The sequence below is a fragment of the Myotis yumanensis genome, unplaced genomic scaffold (assembly GCF_028538775.1).
Source record: "Myotis yumanensis isolate MYYU_CA2020_CCGP unplaced genomic scaffold, mMyoYum1.0.hap1 SCAF_15, whole genome shotgun sequence".
Classification (NCBI taxonomy): domain Eukaryota; kingdom Metazoa; phylum Chordata; class Mammalia; order Chiroptera; family Vespertilionidae; genus Myotis; species Myotis yumanensis.
In genome coordinates, this window is record NW_027223766.1 from 47,453,715 (window position 1) to 47,474,694 (window position 20,980).

The following is a 20,980-nucleotide window of genomic DNA, read 5'->3' on the forward strand; positions in this document are numbered from 1 at the left end:
GGCTAGACTAGTGGTTCTCAACCTTTTGGCCCTTTAAATACAGTTCCTCATGTTGTGGTGACCCCCAACCATAAAATTATTTTTGTTGCTACTTCGTAACTATAATGTTGCTACTGTTATGAATCGTAATGTAAATATCTGATATGCAGGATGGTCTTAGGCAACCCCTGTGAAAGGGTCGTTCGGCCGCCAAAGGGGTCGTGACCCACAGGTTGAGAACCGCTGGGCTAGACTGACCTTCAGCAGGAACCAGTCAACAGGGTTGGAGAAGTGGAAGACAGGATAAACAGGTGCTCTGAGGCTGGCAAGACATGGTATGAGGCCTGGGCTCCAGTCTAAAGTACCAGAACTAGTCAAGAAATGCACTGACTCAAAGGTAGCTTTTGAAAAGAAACTCTACCTGCGCTCCCCACTAACTTGCTTTGGTTTGGAGACTGTCTCAAAGCCTAGAGATTCCTTTGTCGAAGAGGCACTAGTGATACAAGTGATAGATGTGTGAGGTTCCCAACCTGCAGAGAAACTCCTGTCTCAGGGCAGCCTGAGAACCAAATGCACATGTAAGCTGCTAAATTTCTGTCTTGGTAAAACTTAATTATTTGCTACATTTCTGAGGAATTATTATTTATCAAAAACTCAATTGTGGGAGAAAAATGCTCTATTTTTTTTAATGAAATAGATTGCAGGTTCCATGATTAAGAAACGAAGGAGCGAAACCCTAACCCTAACCCTAACCCTAACCCTATCCTGGGAAGAGCCATAACCCTAACCCTAACCCTAACCCTAACCCTATCCTGGGAAGAGCCATAACCCTAACCCTAACCCTAACCCTAACCCTATCCTGGGAAGAGCCATAACGCTAACCCTAACCCTAACCCTAACCCTAACCCTAAAGAAAAAAAAAAAAGAAACGAAGGAGCTAGTCAGTGTGTAGGAAAGGAAAATTTCAGGACTAACAATGCCTTAAATGTCATATGTGACCACACAATTTATTGCTCAAAATGGGATACTTTGGGAAAGAAAAGAACATTATTGATAATGCCAGGACCACAGGGATGAACAAGGACTGTCCCAGCATACTGGGACCTAGTTACCCTAGCAGGCAGGGGTGGGAACCTTTTCTCCGCCCAGGGCCATTTGGATTATTTATATCATTATTCATGGGCCATACAAAGTTTTCAACTTAAAAATCAGCCTGCTATATTTTGTCAAACATTTAATTAACTCACCCCTGATGCCTTGGCAGGGTCAGACCAAATGATTTCAAGGGCCTCACCCCTGCTAAAGTATAATCAGAGATTCTCTATTCAAAATCTTTCAATGATTCCCCATCACTTTAGAGCAAATTTTAAACCGGTCTTATTCCTATTACTTGGGCATACAGTATACCTCAACTACAGCACGTATCCCATTGGATGAGAAGTGTTTTGCCCCCCCCCCCCATCTCCCCTCCCCCCACATGTGAATTCAAGGGCAAGAGGCTATGTTATGGGCCTTCATGCTCCACCTAATTCTTGCCACACAGCAGCACTAAGTAAATACTAAGTGGCTTAGCAAAATTCATGGTTGTTCATTCTCCATCCAACATCATAATGTCCTTATAGATTTTCTTCTAGCCATGCTTTTTCCACCACATTCCATATTTTCCATCTGTCACTTCCTAGCTATGGGACTTCAGGCAAGATATTTAACGTCTGTGCTTCAGTTTAACTCTCCTATACACATGGAAATCAATGCCTCGCCCTCGTAGTAAGCACCCAATAAAACTTCTCCCAGACAGAGCTATCTGTCCCTTTTGATCGCTGCTGTATACTCATACCAGAAATAACACCTGGCAGAACAGGCCATTACTTAAGTTATGCTGAAACCTTAATGGCATGTACTTCTCTCTTCTGTGGTTTATTTCCAAGCCTTTGCTTTGCCTGCCAGTGCCACATCCTCTGTATCCCATATACTCCTGTATCTTTAAAAAAAAAACCTGGCACCATTCCCTTTAAAATGGGACATTGATAACTATCAAACTCTATGCCCGCAGTCAGAACACTTTACCTGAAATAAATTACATTATACTCCTCAGTCTCCTGCCTACCAACTGTTCAGTTTTAAGTACAGACAATGACCGGGGGTTGGAAAACAATCCCAAGAGCTCTTGAAGTCTAGGACTAAATGCAGAAGCCAACAATTAGAGCCAAGGCTGAGACTAAGAAAAAATCACTATTACTTTGTGCTTCCACTGAAGGTAGATAAGTACCTGAAGTATTCAAACATATACTGAATACAAACAAAGTTACAAACCCGAAAATCATAAACAGTAATACAAACTTAGCTTACTTTTTAAAAAAAGAATTTTACAAAAATAAAATTACCTAAAATTAAGCCCACCATTGTACTTAAATATCCGGTTCCACTTCCCAGGTTAAGAAAAGACAATCCTGGTTGAAGTTTCAATGCTTCCATAACTTCAGAATAAATGCAAGGTGCTGACAAGTGTATGTTCCCGTGCTTCCAGGCTAAGTCTTTGTAAGCATTGTCTCTGTAGCCTTCCAAATAGTAATCTCCGCGATCAATTGCTCTGAAGGCTTGCTCCACTCTTTCCGTGCGGATATACTGAGCTTCTTTTAAGTTATCAATTAAGTCATCGTTATCTTCCCCAGCACTCACTGCTCCTCCCATGATAGTATTCAAATCAAATCATAAATTTTAAAATGTAATAAAATTAGCAGAAATGGCTTCCAATAATGTGCAGTACAGTTTGTTTTCCTCTTAATATTGCACTTGATTTCCAAAAATAAATTAATCCTGAAAGGGAATAAAAATAAACAGGTTTAAATTAATGCTCAAAAGGAAAGTAAGTCCAGTTTATTAAATATGTAATCATTATCACTATCATTTCTCAAGGACATATTCTATTCCCGGTATAGTGTAAAGCTCCTTAAATACATTCATGTACTTATTCTTACAACTACAAAAGGTAGTTTAAGTATGACCTCATCTGAACAGATGGGAAGTTTGGAACACAGCAAAGTTAAGTCACCTCATACCATGAGACCTAATACGGTAGCCACCAGTCACATGTGGCTACCTAGACCTAAATTAATTAAAGTTAAATGCAATTTAAATTCAGGCAGTCATACGAACCACATTTGAAGTGCTTAATAGCTACATGTGGCCAGTAGCTGCCATAGTAGACAGTGCTGCTCTATCTGGGAGACACTGCTGGGCATAGTCCCAGGTCTTTCAGACTCCAGAAACCACGCTTTTATTCACCAGCCCATGCGGCCCCCTTTAGAGGATTGTGAGTCTATGCATGGACTACTTGATTCATTTAAAACCCTAAACTTAAAAATCTGCTAACAATTCCCAAATGTACCACATAAATTCATAATGATAACATAAATGATAATATAGTACCCAAACACGACTTACAAACAAAATATGATCCACATTTTTCAAGTGTGTATGTATGTGTATAAAAAGGTGTTTTGTCTGGTAAATGTTGTCATGATAAATAAGGTAAGAAATTTTATTAACAACCTTGATAGTTTAAGCACTAGTACATTTTACATACACACACACACACACAAAATGAACTTGTTTAATAAGTCACACTTGGTATCTTTGAGTGAAACATAGCTGCATCTTGATGAAATAAAACTGTCAATACATATTACTGAATACACAATTTAAGCTTCATTCAACTATAGCTGATAACCACATTCACGTATCAATTTCTGAACTAATAAACCAGGAGAGGGGAGTGAGAATGAAATACCCATGGCCAAACAAGAGTCATGTCAGCCAACTGTGGCAAAGCCAACCCTGACTCTCGACTTGAGAGAAGAAAAGCAATCAGGTCTCGAACCTCATGAGGATCCTCAGACCCCTGGTACAGGCGCTCCAACCCTCCTGGGGAGCCAGCCTCCTTACCAGAGCCTGCCCATGTCTGTCTGTGGCCTCCCTTGTCTTTTATGATCTCCTGAACTTTCTGAGTAGAGGAAATGCTGTGAATTCGCATCACATTCCTATTTAACTTATTCTGACTCACACAAACTTGGCTGACTTCAATGCCCCCAAAAATCAAAGAAAGAAATCATTTTAAAAGCACAAGGGCTTACAGCCCCATTCTCCTCCACGAGTGTTATTTCGTGGCATACAGTGCAATGGGAGGCGCCAATCTGCTGTTCCTTCAAGGGGTCTTTTGTAACTCAAGCAGATCAAGTCACTGAGTGCCATTCTGGCAGTTAAAGATTTTTTACCGTCAGGGCCTCTAAGCATTAACTTTTCCATCTGGTACTCAGAGAATGAATGTCTTCCCAAGATGAAAGAAAAAGCATCTACAATAGATTGATTCCTATCAGTCTCCAGTGTGGCACGTGTCTGAGATTTTATGAGGATTTTATAATTCTGACTATGCACAGACATTAAACAAATGGCTCTACTGGAAATGCCATAATTTTACTAGTTTTCTTTTTTTTAATCCTCCCCCTAGGATCTGGGATATGATTCTAGAAAGAGATGAAGGGCGAGGGACGGAGGAAGAGAGAGAAACATCGATGCGAGAAACATCGATTGGCTGCTTCTGCACACGCCCCAACTGAGGGTCAAACCCACAACCTGGGCTTGTGCCCTGACCTTGGGAATCGAACCCTCGACCCTTCGGGACATGGGATGATGCTCCAACCAATTGAGCCACACTGGCCAGGGCCATAATTTACTAGTTTGAAAAAGTATCCCCCTTGTTTGGTTCTAGGGCGGAAGAATGACTCGATCTTTCTCAGGTTCTACTGAACTCCTGAACGCTAATCTATCCAAAATTATCACAGCAAAGCAAAAAACACTGACTTTACAATACAGAGGCTCACACTCTTGGTGAGAAAGGCAAGAGGAAGAATAAAGCAAACAAGAACTACTACCATTTGCTGACAGATATTGTACTAAGCCTATAAGGAAGAAACTCACATGCCCATTTTCAAGTGAGAAACCATCTGTAAAGGTATGGAGTGCTACGCTACAATGCATGTGACCATTGCTACAGGAGCCCAGAGAAACCCAAAGCAGAAACCGAATCCAGGAATCAAGGAAAGCTTCCTTAAAGGCATGATTCATGTAATACTTTTAAAAGATTAATAAAATGATGGGCTGAGGAAGCAACTGGTATTTAAAGCAAGAGAGCAGATGTATTTCTGAGAAATTATAAGCATTTGGGTACTATTCAGCACCTTAAGACCTTTCTCCTATGGGCAAGTGGTATTTTTGGGGGGAAGGGGCTGGATCCTTTCTAGAGTCTGATTATATTATATCCCCTCTCTCTAATAAAAGATAAGCAAATCAAAAGTTTTGCATATACTTTCAGAACGCTCCTGAGTTCTTAGAGATCCATGAGTCTACTCTAATTTAAGAACATCTACTATGGGCAACAGAGCGTGGTCAGTCACAGATATTAACAAAGGAGGGAATTACATTTCCAATGCAGAAAGTGCAGTGTCATCTGGGTTTCAAACCTACTATAACAGACCTGAGACCAGGCACTCAGAAGGCTGGAAAAGAAAATCACCTTGTCAACAAGAAGCAGTGCCAAACGGTGAAACCAGTTTTCCTGGACTTCTTTCTCGCTAGCCGAGTAGGAAAGACAAACAGATCTGCACAGAAAGCCGTAAGGATATGCAGGAGGGAGGCGGTCAGGAAAGGCTTCCTGGAACAGGAGGTACAATCAACTACAATGCCAGGTTTCTTTAACACAAATTTGCTCACATATTTAGTATATAGGGTAATGATGTGGAGATAATGAGGAAGTTGTGGTGGCTTACAATACATGTTCATGTGTTGGAAGTGACAGGAAGGTATAAGCTTCCACTATTAGAGAGATACCTTAGCCTGAAAATTATGTATGTAGAGACAGATAGATAGATAGACAGATGACAGATATGGCAATTAGATGCTGGTACAGTACAAGTGATCTAGAGAAGCTATAAATGCAGACGGAAAAAATAGCTAAGAATTAAAACAGACTAATAAAGGCTATATCCAGGTTCAGATTTTAAAATTTTGATAAAAATGATACCCATAGGCAAACTATTCCAGGGCCTAAATCTCATATGGGAAAGATGAGCCCTAGGGTTTAAGGCTTCCATGTCTTAAACCCCAGGAAAGATTTAGCTGTGCTAAAAGTTTCATTTATGATTGCTACTGTTTTAGCTGCTAAACTGGTTACACCAGTGGTTCTCAACCTGTGGGTCGCGACCCCTTTGGGGGTCGAACGACCCTTTCACAGGGGTCACCTAAGACCATTGGAAAACACATATAATTACATATTGCTTTTGTGATTAATCACTATGCTTTAATTATGTTCAATTTGTAACAATGAAATTGGGGGTCACCACAACATGAGGAACTGTATTAAAGGGTCGCGGCATTCGGAAGGTTGAGAACCACTGGGTTACACACTTGCACAGGTTTTGAGTGTAAGTCCCAAGGCTACTTTCCTCACAAGCCCTAATGTTCTGCAAAACATTCGTTGTTTTCTGATGTTACAGTCGAAAAACCCAGTCCTTGGTCTCTTTTATTTCAGGAGGCCTCAGAGACCCTACGCCACATCTGAGAACAGTTAGCATAAATAATTACAAAACAGGATGAGTAGAGCCGTGGTAGAATTGTACAAGGCTGTTAAGGGGTACCTAGTCCAAACATGTGGGAGGTGGGAGTGGGAATGAAAGGACTGAAAGACTTTTCTAGAGAAAATGAAGCCTTGGTAAGCACAGAAGGAAGTGTTCAAGGACGTAGAAAGACATGGAGGCAAGAGGAAATATGCCCATTCAAGACCCTACAAATAGGACTGCAGAGGTGAAGCAAAGAGACAGAAAGCAGTGGTTGCGAGGCCGGAAGATTGAAGCGGAGGAGCCAGGTAAGCTCACAGCCTCACATGCACTGAACTTGGACTTCAACCTGCAGACAACAGGAGCCAGGGAAGGCTTTTAGAGAATGAGAGGCATACTGTATGATTAATCTTAAAATAAGATGTTAACAAAAATCAAAACTGAAAAATAAAGGGAATATAATTATAATACATTATTTAATCTGGGGTTGGGGGGTTTACATAGTCATAATCCTGAAAAAGCGATTGCTTTACATTCGAATGGCCCTTTCACCACACTGGGAGGAAAGAGAGGAGGGCCCTGGCCTGGTGGCTCCTTTGGTTGGAGCTTCCTCGCGGTACCTATGATCCATGCTTCTCACTGATATGGATGTTTCTCTCTCTTTCCCTCCCTCCTTCTCTAAAATCAGTTTTTACAAACATATCCTCAGGTGAGGATAAAAAATAAAATAGAGGAAAGGTAAATAAAGGGAATGGGAGTTAACACCTCATCTACGAAAACAGAAAGTAAATGTTATCTAAAATTAATGAAAACAAAACAAAACAGTAGAAGCATCTTAGCAATGTGGAGGTAACTTCTCTATGAAATAGCTATATTTTGTTATATGTTATTATACTTTGTCTTCAAGGCTTGACTTTCTAAACTGTGTACATGTATTATTTGGACAAAACATACAAGTAAGGGTAAAAATACAGGAAATATATATGTATATGTATGTGTATGTGTATACGTATGTGTATGTTATATGTATACATACACACCAGAAGTACAATAAAGACACATGAAGAATAATTTCCTAAGGAATAAAAATACATTTAGTAACAAATAAAGTAGTCTATAATAGAAAAATCAAGAAACAAGAGATAATTTACACTATGAAGCTTCAAAGATATGTCATTTTACCATACATGTTATTCCTAAAAATTACATGGAAACTAAATTATAAATTAATTACATTTTCATAATATTCACTAATTTGATTATTAAAGTAGTATGTACATGTGCAGGAAATTTGAAAACCAAGTAAAATAAATAAAAATTATTCATAATCCTGACATTCAAAGCCATTGTTAACTTTCCAAGCATGTACTGGTATGTGCCTGTTTGTTTCTTTTCTTCCACAATATGGGTATTATCTATAATAATAAAAGCATAATATGCTAATTAGACCAGACGTCCTTCCGGACAAAGCCAGCAGCCGGAGGGAAGCCCGGGCCCCAGGTGCCTGCCTGGTGGTCACAGGGAAGCTGGCGGTCCGGGTGCCGAAGGGAAGCCCAGGTCCCGGGTGCCAGAGGGAAGCCGGTGCTGGCAGCCAGGGGAAGGTAGGCCTACACTTGCATGAATTTCATGCATCGGGCCTCTAGTACTATATATATTATTTCAGACTTTCACTTTATATGCATCCCTTCATGCCATCAAAAATTCTTCCAAAATCCAGAGGTATGATATCCTACCACAGAGGCACACCAGGATAGTGTAACCGGTCCCCTGATGCTGTACACTGGGAGTCTGAATTGATATATAACCAACGTACACAAGGAGTTTGCAAGTTAAAATCTAGAGTAAATATTTTGACAATTCAACAATCCTGAAAATGATTTCATTTTCTGTTAAACTAAAGCAAACAATCATTTTAAAAACCATCACAGCATTAGGTCATGGAAGTGTTTGCCATTTGTGAATTCTGTGATAATGCTATCTCCATTACAGAAAAGTACCAAGAACAAGCCAAGAGACCAAGGTCTAGCCTTGCTGCCACTGATAACTTCGCTGTATGGCCCTGGGCAACTCTCCCGACTGTCATTTCCAACCCTGGGAAATGAAAAGGCTAAATTCTGATTCCATGGGTTCCTCAGAGCTCTGATTTCCCTCTTATTTCAGCATCAGTCACACTCACATTTGAATACAGCTGAGTTTGTTATCTAGGAATAGCCTGTTGGCATTTCTGTTACTTCTGCCAAATTTTTTTCTGCCACACTCCTGCCATTTTCTCTAACAGAAACGAAAAAAGTGTTAGGGGTGTTAAGTCCTGCATTAAGCAATAAAAGCAAAATAAATAATCTGAGGAAAACAAGAAAAGGTAAAGCCAGAACAAGAAAAGGGGTCAGAATAGAATAAAGGACAAAAGCTTAAGCAGTTATGTCTGAGAAGGAAGTTGTCATATTTACTCATAGAACACAATTTCACGGCTTGGCATTTTCTCTCTTGTAAGTGTTTGGAATGGAGTGACAAACAAAAGGCGTATTCACATAAGCTCACTTGAAATGATGTGAAGTGTTCCAAAAATTGCTTGCTACTCTCTGAAAATCAGATGTGTGGATTTGGTGTATTTGTTTTAAGGGAAGAACTACTGAAGGGCCAGTTCAATCTGACACTCTCTTTCCAGCAGCTCAGGGAGGTTTTGTAGGAGGTTAAAGACAAGTCAAAGGAGGTGGGAAGCCAACAGATGGCAGACAGATGTCACAGAGTAGAAGAACAGAATAAATGCTGACTTACTTTCCTTCCCTCCTAGCAACCAGTGGCAAGCAGCCCACTGCTCCCTGCTGCTCCTTTCTCCTTAAAGGTGAGGACAAAGCTCGAAAGAGACTAGGGCACCCAGGAGAACACACCATGCGAGGGCGTGGCCACAGGGGCTTTATTCCTCATCCTTCAAGGACCTTGTCATGGGAGTCAGGGAGAACCAAGGCTGCACTGGATGCAAAGGCAACTACCGAGGGGAACATTTTCCTCAATGATGACAAACAGATTTGATGAAATAGAAATACAGTTGACATGTGAACAACCCAGGGGTGAGGGGGCTGACCCCCAGCCCACTGGCTCCAGTCAAAAATCCACATATAACTTTGACTTCCCCCCAAATTAACTACTGATAGTTTACCGTTGACCAGACGCCTTACCAATAACAATCAACACATATGTTGTATGCTATATGTATTATATACAGTATTCTTATAATAAAGTAAGCCTGAGAAAAATGTTATTAAAAAATCTTAAGGAAGAGAAAGTACATTGATAATACTGTATGTATTTACTGAAAAAAAAACCCACACAACTGCATATAAGTGGACCATTCACTTCAAACCTGTTTTGTTCAAGCGTCATCTGTATAGAGTAACGAAAGAAAAGGAAAGAATGGGCTAAGCTACGGTTCACAACTCACACGCCAACAGCTGCCAAGACTGACCTCCAGTCAAGATGGCAGCATAGGTAAGGATATGTGAATCCTCCAAACACCACATCAAAATTACAGCTAAACGACAGAACCACCATCATGCAGAGCTGCCGGAAATCTAGTTGAACAGAAGTCCTACAACTAGGGATTAACAGAAGCTACATGGAGACTGGTAGGAGGGACAGAAATGTTGAACAGGCTGGTCGCACACCATGTGGTGGATAAAAATCAAGACGGTTGCCATAGCCGGCTTGGCTCAGTGGATGGAGTGTCGGCCTGCGGACTCAGGGGTCCCGGGTTTGATTCCGGTCGGGGGCATGTGCCTTGGTTGCGTGCACATCCCCAGTGGGGGGTGTGCAGGAGGTGGCTGATCGGTGTTTCTCTCTCATCTATGTTTCTGGCTCTCTGTCCCTCTCCCTTCCTCTCTGTGGAAATCAATAGAGTATTTTAGGGGGAAAAAAATCAAGAGGGTTATCTCAGCTGTGGAGACCCCCCCCTGAGGAGCACGGAGGTCCAGCCCCACACCAGGCCCCCCAGACCAGGTTCCAGTGTCAGGAAGAGAAGTGCCATAACTCCTGGCGGTAATAACAAGTGGGGACTGAGGACGAAGGAGGCAGAGGAGCTGCTGGAGTCCTAGGCAGTTTGTCGTAAAGGGTCCATGGATGAACTTACTGAGACTCACTCCAGTGCTCAGGCAGCAGCCTGAAAGGCATCAGAGACATACGGGGAGAAACGGAATTGTCCAGCATCAGGGCGAGAGCTAGAGAGCAGCCTCCTCAAGTCAGAAGTGTTGGCAGAGACCACTGTTCCTTTGATGAGCCTCCCCCACTCCCCCGAGCTGGCAGGCGGGTACCATATCTGAGACTCCATCAACCTGACTCATCCTGTCTGTCCTGCAGCACCCAACTTTCAGGCCTACCCAAGCTGTTTTCAGTGTCTTTTCCGTGCAAAGGGTGTGTCTTGGCTCACGCTTCAGGTTTTCCTAAAATCTCTCCAACACAGAGCATTTGGCCTCATTGTGCCCCACACCTCTCACTAAGTGGCCCCAGGCCTGGCACTAGTGGCAGCCTGCCTTAGTTCACAGCGTGGCCTCCCCTGGGCACTTCCAAGCCAGCCAACACAAGCAGTAGGCATCTGCAGATCACTCCGTAGCTTATGCCAGGGGGCCCAGGGAAGAACAAAGCCAGCACCTCCTGGGAGACCCCAGAGCCAGCACACCCGGTGAACAACTTCAAACCAATGCAAACCACCACCGAACCACCCCCACAAGTGATACCCTCGAAGGGTGAACCCAGTGGGCACCAGAGTCCTGGTGAAGTAAGTCCTTGCCTCAAGCGCCCAGATTGGGAGATTGGGGAGGACACCTACTACATCAGGACACTCTACCAAGCCTTGGAAATGTAGCAGCTCTACCTGATACAGAGAAACAAACACAGGGAGACTGCCAAAATGTGAAGACAAAGAAACATGTCATAAATGAAAGAACAGAACAAAACTCCAAAACAAGAACTAAACAAAATAGAGACAAGCAATCTCCTAGAAGCAAAGTTCAAAATACTGGTTACAAAAATGTTAAATGAACTTAGTGAGAACTTCAACAGCATAAAAAAGGACATGGAAACCATAAAAGAGAACCAGTCAGAAATGAAGGATACACTAACTGAAATGAAGACTACAGTACAGGGACTAAACAGTAGAGTAGATAAAGCTGAGACTCAAATCAGTGATTTGGAATGTAAGGAAGCAAAAACCACCCAATCAGACAGTAAAAAGAAACAGGAATTCAAAAAAATGAGGGTAGTGTAAGGAGCCCCTGGACAACTTCAAACGTGCCAACATTCTCATCATGGAGGTGCTGGAAGGAGGAGAGAGAGAGCAAGAAATTGAAAACTTATTTGAGAAAATGACAGAAAACTTCCCTAACTTGGTGAAGGAAATAGACATATAAGTCTAGGAAGTGCAGAGAGTCCCAAACAAAATGAACCCAAAGAGATACATTATAAATAAAATGCAAAAAGTTAGACAAAGAGAGAATCTTAAAAGCAACAAGAGAAAAGCAGTTAGTTACTTACAAGGGAGCTCACATAAGACTGTCAGCTGATTTCTCAATAGAAATTTTGCAGGCCAGAAGGGAGTGGCAAAAATATTCCAAGTGATGAAAAGCAAGGACCTACAACCAAGATTACTCTACCCAGCTAAGCTATCACTTAGAATTGAGGGTCAGATAAAGAGCTAAAGGACAAGAAAAAGCTAAAGGAGTTTATCACCACCAAACCAGTATTACAGGAAATGTTAACGGGTCTTAAGAAGAAAGATAGAAAACGAGTAGCCTGGCCGGTATTGCTCAGTGGTGGAGTGTCAACCTATGAACCAGGAGGTCAAGGTTTAATTCCTGATCAGGGTACATGCCCAAGTTTTGGGCTTGATCCCCAAGAGGGGTGTGAGGGAGGCAGCCAATCAATGATCCTCTCTCATCATTGATGTTTCCATCTCTCTCTCCCTCACCCTTCCTCTCTGAAATCAATAAAAATATATTAAGAAAATATGAACAGTAAAATGGCAATAAATACATATCAATAATTGAATCTAAAAAACAAAATAAAGAAATAAGCTGCATAAAACAAAATACCTAGTTACATTATCAGTCTTAATTATTCAAAGTATTTTAATATCAACTCATATAATTTCATAATTACCCTGGTATTTACACAGGACAGGTGGTATTTTCTGTCAAATGAAGGGAAAAAAAAAAAGACTGAGAAAGAGTAAATTACTTGTTCTAGATTTCTCACATAACACAGAGCTATTGTAAACTTACTCACAGATCTTCTGTCATGCACTATAACTAATATTCACATTATCGGAAATAAGAAACCACAAGAACTAGGATTTTAAGTCTGATACCTGAGAAATGCATGACTGCGTACACATTGATACTATAGTTTCATTCATTTATGAGGACAAATAATTATCCTTATTTTTACTCATGAGCCAGAGAAAGTTTAAGAAGTCCTTAAACATGAACTTTTATCATAAGATCATCACCATAATGTATAAGCTCTAAAGTGCTAGGAGGCTTACCTTAAGTTTACAGGATTAATTTGTCACTAGTGGTTCCTTGAGTCAATAAATATCATTTGGAGAAAAGTTTAAATTGAATAACCAAAATGTGTGCAAAAGCTTTTTAAATTATAGCTTAGCACCACCCTCCAGGCCGCGCTTAACTTCTGCATGATAGGCCTGGCAAGGATCAGGACACAGGCACATTGAGGAGAGAATTTCAATGGAGAGCTTCAGTTCACATAAATAGTCTTTGTTCAAGGAAATTAGCCTCTCAAATGGTTAGTGTATTTTCAGACAAATGTCTAAAAATTACTTTGAATTTGGTTAAAATGAATTCATAGAACTAAAGGTCTTTAATAACATAAGGAATTACTTCATGTTAACTAGATTGCTCTTCAAATTATAGTCAAACTGTGTAAGTAAAATTACATTTACTAAGAGTACATTATTTTTTTATTGTTGCTAATCCTCACCGGAGGATATTTTTCCCATTGATTTTTAGAGAGTGGAAGGGGAGGAGGAGGGAAAGAGAGAAACATTGATGTAAGAGAGATACATTGACTGGTTGCCTCCCACATTCATCTGACTGGGGCTAGGGATTAAACCTGCAACCCAGGTAAAATTGTGGTCAGAAGTCAATAGGATTTATATCAATAGAAATATAATTTTACTTTATTCATTGGCTATTCTTAGAAGGATCATTTGTAGAAAGAATATTAGTAAGTCTGTATAAGCAACCAAAAGTGAATCAAAGGTGCTCGGAAATGAGTCAGTGCAAATAAACTAGTGTAAAAAATATCTAAACTATGTGGGTCTAGGCAACATATATGGTACCAGCATAAAAAGAAATGACATATCTCTCAAATATCTAAAAACGATTTTTTTATGCCTATCAAAAAACACTCAAATCCCACATATAGAACAGACTGATTGAAAAATGACTAAGAAAAGATATCATATGCTACTTAAAAAAGCACAACTTGGTAAACCTGAAATGACTTTGCTAGGAGTAACCTGATAGACAAGGTACAGAACCTAAGTAGCTGTTACACTTGAAATAATACTCTTATTCATAGCACCTAGTCTGAAGGAATCAGAGAGCATTCACTATCTACCCCTGTATCACATCATCACCTTTTCCTTATTCCATGGAATTCTGACTTTTAACATCCTTAACATCTATTATTTTTGTTCATGTATAAAAGTATGAAAGGATTCACACCACAGTTAAAAAACCATTACCCAAGCAACCTATGAGGAATAGATATGGATGGGGGAGGTTTGCTGAAGGAAGAAATTGCTTAGCTTTATTTGTTTGTTGTTGTTTTTAAATTATTTTTTATTGATTTTAGAGAGAGGAAGGGAAGGGGTGGAAGAGAGGCAGAGAGGGGAAGGGGGGGGGGGGGGGAGATTCGCCCTGTGGAGGAATCAAACCCACCACCTTTTGGTGTATGGGGGGATGCTCCAACCAACGGAGTCACATCAGCCAAAGCTATTTCATAGTTTTAATAATATCTTTGAACATACAATATTACAAAAATTAACCACAGAAAATATATTACATCGTATGGTAGGTCATGACATTTCAGTCTAGATACATAGGGATCTTAGTTCATCCCCTGAACAGATTTCCTATGTTAAATATACTAACATGGGCCACAGTCCCAGGGACCAGTTCCCAGATAGCCAGTACCCTTTCTAAGCACAGAACTTCTAAACACATGCCGGTCTGACCCTTGCCCAGAGCAGACAACAGGTCACACGAGATACTACCAACCACAGGGCCATCCCCCTACTCTTCCAATTTCAACGGCCAACTAGGATTCTAGCATCTTCCATTATAATCATGCAGTTAGCATTCCACAAAACAACACCACCGAAATGTCTCCTCCATCACATCACCAAGATATGCAACATTCCCAATTCCTAACAGCAAGGATTATATTTTTATGTAATAAAGCAAGAATTAAGTGGCTAAGCTATAATAGAAGATAGGATGCAAAAATAGATATAATAGAAATATATAATTGTAGCCTCTGCATGGTAACTATTAACTTTGATAGATTCAAATAAGTCCAAAATTTCACATGGATTTTCTTTTTAAATGTTTTTATTGATTTGAGAGAGGGAGGAAGGGAGTGGGATAGAGATAGAAACATGGATGAGAGATAAAGGTCATGGACTGGCTACTTTGTATATAACCCCTACTGAGCCCACAACCTGGGCATGTGCCCTGACCAGCGATCGAACCAGTAACTTCTTGGTTCATGGGTCAAGGCTCAACCACTGAGCCACATCGGCTGAGCCACATGAATCTTTAGTTGACCATATAGTTGGAGCTTCCTGATATTGCTAAAAGGAATAAAATGACACTGCAGTATAGGCACAGCTTTATTCTTTCATATCCACATAAGCACAGAAGAAACTGTGAGAGCAGAGCTTGTAAGAGTATTGTTACTGAAGTATTAACCCCCAACAGGACTCAGCTAACACAGCAACAATTAGCTTATTTTTCAGTATGTCAAAGTTCAAAGATCTATAATGTTAAATTCTCATATTCCTTGGCATGCATGCACACATTTGACTCCACTGATGACCCACTCTTTGAAGAACCATCCTCTCCTTTTGTGTATTTTGACAGCCAATTCTGATTTTTCTCCCCTGTATTTCAGCTTCTCTTTCACCTTAACCAATTTCTCCCTAAAAAGAGAACTATTCAAGAAGCAAGTCCTTTATGAACTATCACAATAGCTGTTTAAACACCACTTGGATTTTAAACTCTAGATCATACCTTTGGCTACTCATGATTATATGTCCCCAAAAGGATTTTGAGGCTAAAGTGGAAAATAAACTTTTTCTTTCTTCCCATCAGCCTTAAAATCTCTTATTAATTTTTGAAAATATACTTACACAGCACTGGTTTCCTCGCCCTCCAATAGCCGAGTCAATAGATCTTAAAATATTCTAAAGACACCTCTCTGGTGTCTGAAACATTTTCGTGTCCCACAAATATAAAACCCACTCAGATCGTGTTAAGACAAAGGATGGCAGATATGCCATTTAGATGTGAATCCAATTACCATCCTTAATAATTGCCAAGAATAAAAACTCAAATATTTTCCTGTATGTGGATTTTTTTCTCAAGTACATATTACACCGATCATATTTTATTAAACTGCAGTATTTGCCATCTTTAAACTACACAGTTGTCACACCAGCTGGAAAACTGGGACAATATACCATAATACTATGACACATACTCTGATGTTTGTCATGATGCATTTTTAAGAGACATTAAAATACCAAAAATAGCCCTAACCGATTTGGCTCAGTGGATAGAACATCAGCCTGCGGACTCAAGGGTCCCAGGTTCGATTCCGGTCAAGGGCATGTACCTTGGTTGTGGGCACATCCCCAGTGGGGAGTGTGCAGGAGTCAGCTGATCGATGTTTCTCTCTCATCGATGTTTCTAACTCTCTATCCCTCTCCCTTCCTCTCTGTAAAAAAAAAAAAAAAAAAAATCAATAAAATATTAAAAAAAATAAAATACCAAAAATAAAATAAGTACATTTTAATATTTGTAGGGCCCTCTTTGTTTTGTTTTCATCGGAGTAGTTCACACTTTACCAAGAGTGCAATTGGGCCCATAAAAATAATGCTAAATGCAATGAGATTATCCGCCCAGTTAGTAAGGCAACAAAAGCACCTGTAGGAGGTACAATTTACTATCATATCCAAATTTGCCAGGGCATCAAGCAGTGACTAAAGTAACACAATCTGCCTTCATCTTGGTTAATGACATCAGCTCAAGGAATTTAATATTTAAAAAATACACCACCAGAAACCTCATCTAAAAAGATAATTTTAATTTCACACTATCCTTTGGATTATTTTTTCAATGAGTATTATTATATTCATGTGTCTGTTTTGTAAAAAACATTTATGACCAAATAAAGGAGAAGGAAACTTTGTAAGGTACTCTTCATTCATGGGAAGCAGCTGGCAGAAGGGAAAATATAGGTTCTTGGATGAAGTATGCCTAAGTCTAATGCAGCCACCACTACTGAAAAGGTAAAGGCATGGAACACTGAGCAGTTTAATCTCTGAACCTGTTTATTTATCTAATGTGGAGAATACCACCTGTTTTTGTGGAAAATATATATAAAGGAAGGACGTATTACCAGCAACAGTATCTAAAATGTCATGGATATTTTTGGTTCCTTTTAAAAACAGTTCCCCTGCCGAAACCGGTTTGGCTCAGTGGATAGAGCGACGGCCTGCAGACTGAAAGGTCCCAGGTTCGATTCCGGTCAAGGGCATGTACCTGGGTTGCGGGCACATCCCCAGTGGGAGATGTGCAGGAGGCAGCTGATCGATGTTTCTCTCTCATCGATGTTTCTAACTCTCTATCTCTCTCCCTTCCTCTCTGTAAAAAATCAATAAAATATATTTAAAAAATAAATAAATAAAAACAGTTCCCCAAATAATCAAATGCTACACAAATGAGCCTAAGAGTTCAGGCTAGAACCAGACTGTTCTTTGTGATCATCTTCCTCAGGTCTATGTTCTCTCTGAAAGCTAGCACCAAGATGAACAGAGTACATTTTTAATAAACACACAACTCCGTGATTACGTCAGGAAAAGTCTCCAGCTCTTTTGCACGTAGAAATACAAAATGTAATAGGGAGTTCCTAGCTTTCTGTCTATTTAGTAGTAAGCAGTGTAGTTATCATCCTTCCATTTGTGGCTTACTCCCTACTATCAAAATATGTAGCCCCTGGCTGTTTTTTTGAGTTTTCTGTTTTGTTTTAACCTGCCTGAAATACAGACTTCTGAGCCACTGGCCTTCCCCTTTACCTCTTCTTCACACCTGATCCAGTTCATGGTTAAGGAATTACATTTGTTTTCAACTGACTAGGAGAAACTTAAACTTACTTTGAAAAATACTTAAAAAACAACAACAAAGTAAACTATTTCACTAACCTGCTTGAGGAAGTCATCCAAGCCTCATGTAAACTACCATTAAGCTCTGTGGAAACCTACCACTCAACTTGCCTAATATGCAAATATCCTCCATCTGGCCTTAGACCTTCTGAAAGTTTTACCAAACTACGATTCAAAATATTGGTTTACAGTTTCTTCTTTAAAATAAAAACTTAAAGATTAGGGGGGAAAAATTGGAGACAATGCTCACCAGTTAAAAAAACACACACAGCTATACAACTTTTAAAAAAATGATGTAGTAAAATGGAGGACTATCTGCGAGCATTGTTGGCTAATAAAAACCACGTACTATATATGTTCTCAATTTTATTTTTAAAACATATTTATGATATGCACAGAAAAATCCTGAATGGCTAAACAATGCACTTGAAGACTGGTTACTCCGGGTAAGAGGGGGATAAAGCCAGGGAGAGAGGGAAGCGATGTCTACATTGTTCGGCTGCTTGACTTATTTTTTTTTTTTTCTTAAAAAGCACGTAGTACTTCTATAACTTAAAAAAAATACTAATAATAACTGGGGAGAAATAACTGTAACTTTAAAAATGCTAATAATAACTGGGGGGAAATAACTATTGGTCAAGCCATGCTTTCCTCTCTGTACCCAAATTATTCTAATCTGTCATTTTAAAAAATGGGTATGATGTCTCGATTTACAAAACATACTACAAGTTAAAAATATCTTGAATTTGCAAAATTACTCCCTCTGGTTCTTCGCCTCACGGATTCTCTCTACGCCGGGTTTGAAACGCCCTAAGGACGGGCACCAGACTTAAAACAGTCGGAAACGCTCAAACGAACAAACAGAAAACAAAAACAAAAACAGAAAGTAAGAGAAGGTTAGTGCCGGCCCCAGCTCTCCAAGCCCGCCCAGCCCCAACCCCCAGGCTTCCCCCGCCGACGGCGGCCGGATCCTCTCCTTCAAAATCAAAACAACAGCAGGTCACGGGGTGGATCGGAAAAGGCCCCGCGGGTGTTGGGGGGACCGCAGCGTCGCGGGCTCTGTGTCCCGCAGCCGGTCGGACCCCACAGCCGCCGAGCCCCCACTTCCCAGCCCCTTCGGAACCCCGATCTCCCCGGACACTCTCCCCGCAACTCCCGGCCCCCGGACTCCCCACGTCCCCCGACCCGGGTCCGCCGCCACCGCGCACGGCACCGGAGCACCCGGGACACGGCAACCCGCGCGGCCGAGCCCACGGCAGGCGGCGTTACCTGCGGCGAGGCGGTCGGTCCGGCCCGCCGCAGCGGCGCGTAGGGTCAGGTACCAGGACTCCGCGAGCTCCGCGGCAGCCGACCGCCGCCGCCACCGCCGCCAAAGCACGGCCGCCAACGCCGCCGCGCGGAGGGGCGGCGCCCGGACCTGCCGCGGAGGAAGCCAGACCGTCCAGGACTCCGAGTCGGCCGAGACCTGGGCATGCGCCGCCGAGGGCCACTTGGTGAGGACGCCGATGTCAACAAGGCCTGGGGACGCCCCATCCCGGCCCCGCCTCCTCCGGGATCGCTCCGCCCCCCCAGACCCAAAACAACGCGAGGCCTTGCTAGGGGTCGGGGGCTGGCAGCGGTCTCCGGACAGATCTCGCGAGAGCAGGACCAGCCTCGCCGGTGCCGGAAGTGTGGAGCTCCTGGCGAAGGGGTCCGCGGGTGTCCGGCGGTGGCAGGCGGTGGCGGCGGAGCGGGAACGGAAGATGCCGCCCTCACGCGGCGAGCAGGGCGTCTTAGCTTCGCCCAGGTGTGGAACGGGGCCTCCGGGTGTGGGCGGGTGGGCTCTATGGAGGCTGTAGGTGGAAGGGAGCCACATACTGCACCTGACAGGCCCTGGGAAGGCGTGCCCGGCGGCCTTGCAAACCTGAAGGAACCGCCGAGGATGGTGAAGTGAAAACTTTTTAAGTTGAAGCAGTTTATTGTGGGTAGTTAGTCCCTAGGCTAGAATCTTCCCCGACGAAGGTCAGTGTTTACCTTCGCTAAGCCTGTCGCACTGTCTTTTGCATCTACAATAACATTCCTTAGGAACGTCCCAGTGACTCCCCTTTTCCACACCCCGCCAGGCACAACCATCAATCCTTTCGTTATTCTATCTCCTTAATTGTTGACTGTGAGCTATCCTGGACCCACCTATGTAGAAGGTGCATGTTTCTATCGTTTTACTTTTTACGCAACCCCAGAGGTTTTCCTGCTTTGCAGGAGCCAATGGGTTTGATGTAATCCACTTGGGCCATCTCTTTTGATGCTAATGTGTAAAATCAGGTGCGACACTGTTTGGAGCATTATCCCCATCCCTTGAGATTTTGCTTCCTGGCAGTTGTCCACAGTTTGGCTCAAAGAAACTCACAAAAATTCTTTAATCTGTTGGAATGTTTCTCAGGTTGACAGGGCTTTTGTGGAAAGTGCTCACCAGTTTATCTAAATACTAGAGGCCCAGTGCACTACATTCCTGCACCTGGGGGTTTGGGTGGGGGGGCGTCCCTCAGCCCGGCCTGTGCCCTCTCACAGTCCGGGAGCCCTCGGGGGATGTCCAACCGACATCTTAGGCCTGCTCCCGCTGAGCCCGCAGTTGCACATCCTTAGCACTGCTGCCGCTGCGCTCGCCAGCCATGAGCCCAGCTTCTGGCTGAGCGGTGCTCCCCCTGTGGGAGCGCACTGACCACCAGGGGGAAGCGCCTGCGTTGAGCGTCTACCCCCTGGTGGTCAGTGTGCATCATAGGGACCGGTCCTTCTGCCGTTTGGTTGATTTGCATATTAGCCTTTTATTATATAGGATAGGATTAGAGGCCCTGTGCACGACCTTTGTGTACGTGGGGGCGGAGGGGGGCGTCCCCTTAGCCCGGCCTGCGCCATTTGGTGTTGGGGTCCAACCCCAACAGGTCCAGGGGTTCCC

The 20,980-nt window shown here is 42.2% G+C and overlaps 1 protein-coding gene across 1 annotated transcript in view; it reads right to left on the reverse strand.

The window, feature by feature from the left end:
• Window positions 1–19,541, reverse strand: part of PCMTD1 (protein-L-isoaspartate (D-aspartate) O-methyltransferase domain containing 1) — a 44,397-nt gene extending 24,856 nt beyond the window's left edge. Inside the window, exons 1-2 of the mRNA XM_070392315.1 lie at window positions 19,318–19,541; window positions 2,364–2,796 (exon numbers count right to left, since the gene is read on the reverse strand). Of these exons, the coding sequence (XP_070248416.1) occupies window positions 2,364–2,670 (307 nt within the window). The 5' untranslated portion in view covers window positions 2,671–2,796; window positions 19,318–19,541. The remainder of the gene's footprint in view (window positions 1–2,363; window positions 2,797–19,317) is intronic.
• Window positions 19,542–20,980: the final 1,439 nt, after the last annotated feature.